General features: G+C 43.6%; 1 protein-coding gene across 2 annotated transcripts in view; it reads left to right on the top strand.

Annotated features, from left to right (window-relative positions):
• Window positions 1-687: 687 nt before the first annotated feature.
• The window catches only part of LOC139380704 (radixin-like), a 35,346-nt gene continuing 27,101 nt past the window's right edge, over window positions 688-8,932 (top strand). For both annotated transcript variants that reach the window (XM_071123642.1, XM_071123643.1), the window contains exons 1-2: window positions 688-852; window positions 5,346-5,445. In XM_071123642.1, the coding sequence (XP_070979743.1) occupies window positions 5,434-5,445 (12 nt within the window). In that variant the 5' untranslated portion in view covers window positions 688-852; window positions 5,346-5,433. The remainder of the gene's footprint in view (window positions 853-5,345; window positions 5,446-8,932) is intronic.

The raw sequence follows: 8,932 nt of genomic DNA, 5'->3' as shown, positions 1-8,932 counted from the left end.
TTCCCATGCCAACAAAGCCCCTTTGAATTGAATTGAGACTGTGCGATTGGGAGAAGAGTGTGTGTAAACCAGGACAGGTTTGAAATATGCACATTAAATGTAGGCTTATTGTGTTCTCAGAAGGGTATGAGGACAGGTGTCTTGGCCTAGATACATAGAGAAGTCCGGTTGCAGTCATATTTTCTCATTATTAGTATGTGCTTTATGTTGAAGCATGTTCATAATCTGTGAGTCACATTTCCTGACACCCTCCTTGGTAATACAGTAATGTATTCATGAAAAACAACAATACTTCAGTGTCTAAATTGATAGGTCTTATGTTTCCAAAGTCTCATCCTCACAAGAATATCTTGGCAGTCACTCATATGTTATCCGGGGAAAACCCTAAATTAAAAGAGACATTTCCGACATTTTGCCCCTTGAAAAATGTGATTCATAGAAACACTGCGTTGAAACTGATCTCAACACAACTTATATAAAAGCATTAGTTGTTCAGAAACATTTTAAATGTCTCTAGTCCATCTTTCTATGGGCTACCTTCAGGTTATTGTAGGTTAAGGCAGGACATTTTGAAGTTGACTCTTATTACATTTACGTTGTGCTTGTGTATGTTCCTCTCTCAACCCAGTGAGCGTGTTCCATCAATGAACCACGCCTCGCTCCGCACCGTAAAAGTCCGACGGCCATATTGACTGACTGCATCTCCTTCTCCGCGGTGAAACTGTCTCAGTCGCGTCATACATAGCGGGGTGTCTAACGGGAAACATCTCGGTCTATTTTGGTCGCGTGGGATTTAAAGTAGACTACCAGGTGGACAGTTTACCGTTTTCAGAACGCAGTTCATCAATTGTGGTGAGTTTTTAACTGGTGCATTTATTCGCTGGTGGCTCCTAAACAGCTCAGAATAAAGGGAATTTGCTCTGTGTCGACCATAGCTGTCGTAATGTAGACTTGTTACCAAGATAAAACCGCTCCAGTATAATGTGCTCTCTCTATAGGCCTATTGGTATTCATCTCGTCTTTTTGTAATTGTGAAAACATTTGGTATAATGTTCAATGTTTCATTCAATGACATTACTGATCATACGGGCCATCGACCATAGAACAACTTAAGTGTTAAACATTTCAAAAGTTCTCTAAGTGACCAGTTAAATGTCACTACAGTTGTCTGTGACCGAACATCAAACTAATTGGTCATTTCCATTCACCTTAACGTTACATTTCATTCACTTTACGCTACAGATAAGGCTTTCAGTGTTAATTTAGGATGTTTTTAATATGAGATGAATGAATGAAAGTAGGCTACTACCTGGTTTGTTTTCTTGACAACTGTGACATGCCCTCCTTTGATGCATAACAAACAACGGTTTGCAACTTTGTTGCAGGTGCCGATTACACGTGTGCAGTATTTGTAACCGTTTCTTGTTACATTGTAGCCTATTTTGCTCTCTCGCGACCAGTTCCCCAAGCTGGCCAGTGGAGTGTTTATCTGTGGTTTTAGAAATGTTTTGTGCTAGTAGCTTCATTCAAATTCCACTTGTCTCTGCTCAGCGACAAATACTTCAGATTCTACAAAGGACAATATGGGTTAATGTTTTTTTGGGGGCAAACATGACCTTGAATATCACCACTCGAAGTGCGCGACCTGGCAGCATATAACGGTGCTTGTAAAACCATCTGGCAGAAACAGATGCTATGATGACGCTTTTAATTAGGCCTGTCACAGTGGGACACCATATTTTATTGGCCATTGTCCCTGTCACTCAAACCCTCCTGTTGCTCAGTTCATCCCTCCTGTGGGGCTGCGTTACAACCATAGAAATAGATAGAGGACTCATCTTTAGCTGTGCCATTATAGAATGTGTCAGCATGGGCAGCACCATTGAGGCTACAACACATAGCAATTCCCACCCAGTTTACTACTTTGACTACTTTAAAATAGTGGAAGCATGTTGGAAGCTATCATGCGCATGCTAAAATGGCCTTTTGGCCACTAGAGGCCTCCATCATTCTCTATGGTTACAACTCATTTAAGAAAGGACTTACCAACATGATCCTTTTTACTGCAGGTTTCATGTTTCTTCCAGTACTATAGTGTGGTGAATAATCCTGTGCCTGCGGAAGTCTTGGACATGGACACTGTCCTCCAGTTGAATATTGGAAGACTATAGTACATTTACTATTTATACATTAAACATTTATACATAACCATCTTTTTCGCATGGTTATGCAACTGAACACAACACTGATCGTAAACTTGTATTTAATGTGTTCAATTTACGTCAGACAATTTTTCCTCCAAATGTGTGCCGCCTCACACACCATTGTACAGTAAACCTATAGAGGTAGCAAAGATAAGGCGCTGCCTTGTAACAGTCTGTACAGGATGTTCTGAACCAGCATGATTGACATCTCTGGCAGGGTCACAGACTGATGCTATCTGGTTACCTTGGCGATGCATTTGGTTTCCCAGCGGCCTCAGGGAAATCCCATCCCTGTCATTCCAATGTGATAACCCTGAAACAAAGGACTGTATTAATCAGGAAATGAACCAGGCAATACAGGATATTACAATAAAACACTTTGTTATGGTTAAATAGGAACGGGATGGTTCACCAGACTCTGCTCTCCTATGGCTGTATCAGTAGGGGGTTGAATTAGGCCTTACACGTTGTCACTCATGTGAGTCTTTCCTACAACTTTCCAGGAGTTGAAATGCCTCATAAGGAGAGCTTAGTACAGTTGTTGTCACAGCTGTTGTAATGGTGCTACATATCATTTGTCTGTATACCCTCTGTAGTGTCATTCACACCACAGCTGGAGATGTTACCATCAACTCTGTAAACACACACACACACACACCACAAACGCACACTAACCCCACCGGCACATGTGTTTAGCAACCTCTTTGCTCTTGCTTGTACAACTGCAGTGAAAGTGTGAAAGAAGAGGAGGGAAACATGATTTGTGAGGGGTACACAGACAGTGTCTGGAAGAGGCTTGTTACTGTAAAGCATGTCATTCATTTTATGAGCCCTATATGCCATGTTCTGTTAAGCTATTGCATCAGAGAGAGAGAGAGAGAAAGGCAGAGAGGGAATGGAGAGATAATATACAGTGTATGTGTGTGTGTGTGTAGCGCAGAGCCTCATTGTTTCTGCATGAATGGTGACCTGGAAGCTGTATCCGTTTGAGAGTGACCCTCCGGCTTTGGGTGAATAGAGGGGTCAGGTAACACATTATATATTTTCTCTGCTAGGCAGGCTTGAGTGAGTTGGCTTAACAGGGAGTACCTGTGTTTTGCACCGGATGCTAGTTTATGACCTCACAGAGTCACAGGCTATGGCTGCCCTGAGGTGGGTGGTGAAGTCATAGGTCAATAAAATATATTTTTTTCCCATAACCTGTAGGCAGGTAGGACTTGGGTCTTAATGGATAGTTCAGATGTTCAGCTCTTTTCTATATCCTGTAGGGACACAATGTATGGTATGTACTTTTCTGTAAGTTTCTCACTCTCAGGTGGCACAAATTGCGACATGTGGAAAGGGAAGGGGAGGGGCAGGGTATATTCAAATTGAATACTGTAGTATTTACTATAGTTTAAAAAAGTAGTGTTTTTGCAGACATTACTGTAGTATTTACTGCAGTGTGTAATATACTACAGTTTACTATATAATTCTATAGTAAATATTCTATAGTAAACTGTAGTATTTCTTTCCATGTGGGTCTCTGTTATACACTGCTCAAAAAAATAAACAACACAATGTAACTCCAAGTCAATCACACTTCTGTGAAATCAAACTGTCCACTTAGGAAGCAACACTGATTGACAATACATTTCACATGCTGTTGTGCAAATGGAATAGACAACAGGTGGAAATTATAGGCAATTAGCAAGACACCCCCAATAAAGGAGTGGTTCTGCAGGTGGGGACCACAGACCACTTCTCAGTTCCTATGCTTCCTGGCTGATGTTTTGGTCACTTTTGAATGCTGGCGGTGCTTTCACTCTAGTGGTAGCATGAGACGGAGTCTACAACCCACACAAGTGGCTCAGGTAGTGCAGCTCATCCAGGATGGCACATCAATGCGAGCTGTGGCAAGAAGGTTTACTGTGTCTGTCAGCGTAGTGTCCAGAGCATGGAGGCGCTACCAGGAGACAGGCCAGTACATCAGGAGACGTGGAGGAGGCCGTAGGAGGGCAACATCCCAGCAGCAGGACCGCTACATCCGCCTTTGTGCAAGGAGGAGCAGGAGGAGCACTGCCAGAGCCCTGCAAAATGACCTCCAGCAGGCCACAAATGTGCATGTGTCTGCTCAAATGATCAGAAACAGACTCCATGAGGGTGGTATGAGGGCCCGACGTCCACAGGTGGGGGTTGTGCTTACAGCCCAACACCGTGCAGGACGTTTTTCATTGCCAGAGAACACCAAGATTGGCAAATTCGCCACTGGTGCCCTGTGCTCTTCACAGATGAAAGCAGGTTCACACTGAGCACGTGACAGACGTGGCAGGCTGGAGACGCCGTGGAGAACGTTCTGCTACCTGCAACATCCTCCAGCATGACCGGTTTGGCGGTGGGTCAGTCATGGTGTGGGGTGGCATTTCTTTGGGGGGCCGCACAGCCCTCCATGTGCTCGCCAGAGGTAGCCTGACTGCCATTAGGTACCGAGATGAGATCCTCAGACCCCTTGTGAGACCATATGCTGGTGCGGTTGGCCCTGGGTTCCTCCTAATGCAAGACAATGCTAGACCTCATGTGGCTGGAGTGTGTCAGAAGTTCCTGCAAGAGGAAGGCATTGATGCTATGGACGGCCCGTTCCCCAGACCTGTATCCAATTGAGCACATCTGGGACATCCATGTCTCGCTCCATCCACCAACTGTCCACTTAGGAAGCACCACAGACTTTCCAGGAGTTTGCGGATGCTTTAGTCCAGGTCTGGGAGGAGATCCCTCAGGAGACCATCCGCCACCTCATCAGGAGCATGCCCAGGTGTTGTAGGGAGGTCATACAGGCACCTGGAGGCCACACACACTACTGAGCCTAATTTTGACTTGTTTTAAGGACATTACATCAAAGTTGGATCAGCCTGTAGTGTGATTTTCCACTTCAATTTTGAGTGTGACTCCAAATCCAGACCTCCATGGGTTGATAAATTTGATTTCCATTTGTCCATTTCCATAATTTGTGTGATTTTTGTTGTCAGCACATTCAACTATGTAAAGAAACAAGTATTTAATAAGAATATTCATTCATTCAGATCTAGGATGTGTTATTTTAGTGTTCCCTTTATTTTTTTGAGCTGTGTGTGTGTGTGTTAACGGTTCTGCTCACTCCTCCAGGCGGTGGAGCCCAGGGCGAGGCAACAAGGAGGAGGACGTTTTGTTTGCATTTTCTCTGCGGAAGGGCAAGGCCGGAGAGAGGAGAAAGATGCCCAAACCGGTAAGACTCACCTCAGGAGAAAGGATACAAATAAAGATGTATGCAGGAGAAGTGAATGTTCAGGTTATGTTTTGAGATTTCACAATGTATTTTCCACTTCAACACATGAGGCTTTGTCACAAAGTATCAGTCAAACCATGCAGGAATCACAGCCACTTGTTAAAACACATCTAACCTACCTGTAACAAATGCTCACATACACATGCACGCACCCCCCTCCCCCCAAACAAACACAAACAAAAATGCACACCAAGGACAAACACAGTCCTGATTACCCACTTCAGACCTGTTTGTAGAAAACACAAAGCCCTCTTTCTACTCTGTTGAGCGACACACACAGGCTTCTTGTGTCTCTAACAGGCTCAGAGCTGACAGATAGACAGACAGACAGTCTCCCTGTGGTCTAGATTTTACCTAAGCACTGTAAACCCTCTACTCTACAGACATGGCTACTCCATCATACACACACTGGACAGGAATTAGAATGGGGCCACCTCCACTTCTTGGAAAGGGGAAGAGGAGAGAACGGGATGGAAAGCACAGCGATAAAGAGAGGGGGAACAAAAGAGAGAAAGGGAGACGGAGACAAAGAGATGGATAGAAAGCGAAAGACTGAGAGGGAATGAGAGAGAAGAAGAGATTGATAGAAAGACCTTTGTTCACATTTTGCTGATTGGGCAATACATTATCCAACTAATCCCCAGGATGCCCTTAGGGGAAAGATGTTAATCAGACATTTTTATATGTTAACATATTGTTGGACTAAATGCATTGTATTACTGTGGCCTGTCATTCAGACGTTTTGTTGTCTGCACTTACTGTAAGAGGTTCTGTCTAAGTGACCCCTCCAGATACACTCCACAAAAAGATATGGTGAGTAAATAATGCCTCCATCAGGGTGCAGTGTGTTTTTGGGGAGCGAGGCAGACAGGTCTGTTGTGTTCTTAAAAGGGTGGATATAGGGACCTCTGGCCTCTCTAGATTGCCTGGGGCACTCCATTAAATCAGTGGGTTTCTGTGTAGGACCCTTTCTTCTGGGCACGTTTTAATGGGGGATTATTCCTCTAACATCACTCAATAGGTATCCAAAGGTGTGCCTGTTTTTCTGTCTGCTGTAAAGGGGTTCCTTGTTAACTAGATTTGGAGGGACAACTATGGGAGGACACAGCAGGGAGTCTAGGGGCTGAATAATATTCTCATAGGCTCTGCTTGGTTAGCATTTTCTCTTTGTCTGTCTCTCTGTGTGTGTGTGTGTGTGTGTGTGTGAGTACTTGTTTGTTGTGTGTGTACTTGTCACCTTTTACTCCACACACAGACGCATACAAAGCTCACCCTCCATATGGCAAATCTAACCATAACTCTATTCTCCTGATTCCTGCTTACAAGCAAAAGCTCAAACAGGAAGTACCAGTGACACGCTCAGTACGGAGGTGGTCCGATGAAGCAGATGCTAAGCTACAGGACGGTTTGCTATCACAGATTGAAAAATGTTCCGGTATTCAGTCACCGGCTTCTTTAACTTCTCTGAGATACGTTGGCCAACATCAAGTGAAAATGCAGAGCGCCAAATTCAAATAAATTACTATAAAAATTTCATGAAATCACACATGCAATACACCAAATTAAAGCTACACTTGTTGTGAATCCAGCCAACATGCCAGATTTCAAAAAGGCTTTACGGCGAAAGCAAACAATGCTATTATCTGAGTACAGCATCCCAGCAAACAAACACAATCATATTTCAACCCGCCAGGCGCGACTCAAAATGCAGAACTAAATATACAGTATATCACAAGTAAGTACACCCCTCACATTTTTGTAAATATTTGTGACAACACTGAAGAAATGACACTTTGCTACAATGTAAAGTAGTGAGTGTACAGCTTGTATAACAGTGTAAATTTGCTGTCCCTTCAAAATAACTCAATACACAGCCATTAATGTCTAAACCGCTGGCAACAAAAGTGAGTACACCCCTAAGTGAAAATGTCCAAAGTGTCAATATTTTGTGTGGCCACCATCATTTTCCAGCACTGCTTAACCCTCTTGGGCATGGAGTTCACCAGAGCTTCACAGATTGCCACTGGAGTCCTCTTCCACTCCTCCATGATGACATCACGGAGCTGGTGGATGTTAGAGACCTTGCACTCCTCCACCTTCCGTTTGAGGATGCCCCACAGATGCTCAATAGGGCTTAGGTCTGGAGGCATGCTTGGCCAGTCCATTACCTTTACCCTCAGCTTCTGGTCGTCTTGGAGGTGTGTTTGGGGTCATTATCGTGTTGGAATACTTCCTGCGGCCTAGTCTCCAAAGGGAGGGGATCATGCTCTGCTTCAGTATGTCACAGTACATGTTGGCATTCATGGTTCCCTCAATGAACTGTAGCTCCCCAGTGCTGGCAACACTCATGCAGCCCCAGACCATGACACTCCCACCACCATGCTTGACTGTAGGCAAGACACACTTGTCTTTGTACTCCTCACCTGGTTGCCACCACACACGCTTGACACCATCTGAACCAAATAAGGTTATCTTGGTCTCATCAGACCACAGGATATGGTTCCAGTAATCCATGTCCTTAGTCTGCTTGTCTTCAGCAAACTGTCTGCGGGATTTCTTGTGCATCATCTTTAGAAGAGGCTTCCTTCTGGGACGACAGCCATGCAGACCAATTTGATGCAGTGTACGGCGTATAGTCTGAGCACTGACAGGCTGACACCCCCCCCCCCCCCTTGTGAAGACTTACAGAAAATGTTTGACCTCTGTCATTGCCAACAAAGGGTATATAACAAAGTATTGAGATAAACTTTTGTTATTGACCAAATACTTATTTTCCACCATAATTTGCAAATAAATTCATAAAAAATCCTACGATGTGATTTTCTGGATTTTTTTTCCCTCATTTTTGTCTGTCATAGTTGAAGTGTACCTATGATGAAAATTACAGGCCTCTCTCATCTTTTTAAGTGGGAGAACTTGCACAATTGGTGGCTGACTAAATACTTTTTTGCCCCACTGTAGTTTGTCCGGGTAGTCATTGGTTAATTATGTACATTGACCTTTTTTGCATGAACTCTTTTGATTCATCACAAACGCTGCTGTTGCCCTTTTTATTAACTATCCTGTTGCCTAGCCACTTTATCCTTACCTATATGTACAGTTGAAGTCAGAAGTTTACATTCACTTAGGTTGGAGTCATTAAAACTTGTTTTTCAACCACTCCACAAATGTCTTGTTAACAAACTATAGTTTTGGCAAGTCGGTTAGGACATCTAATTTGTACATGACACAAGTAATTTTCCCAACAATTGTTTACAGACAGATTATTTCACTTATAATTCACTGTATCACAATTCCAGTGGGTCAGAAGTGTACATACACTAAGTTGACTTTGCCTTTAAACTGCTTGGAAAATTCCAGAAAAATATGTTATGGCTTTAGAAGCTTCTGATAGGCTAATTGACATCATTTGAGTCAATTGGGGGTG

The sequence above is a fragment of the Oncorhynchus clarkii genome, chromosome 22 (genome assembly GCF_045791955.1).
Source record: "Oncorhynchus clarkii lewisi isolate Uvic-CL-2024 chromosome 22, UVic_Ocla_1.0, whole genome shotgun sequence".
Taxonomy (NCBI): Eukaryota; Metazoa; Chordata; class Actinopteri; order Salmoniformes; family Salmonidae; genus Oncorhynchus; species Oncorhynchus clarkii.
Note: the sequence above shows the minus strand (reverse complement) of the source record. Positions and strands in the feature narration are given on the sequence as shown.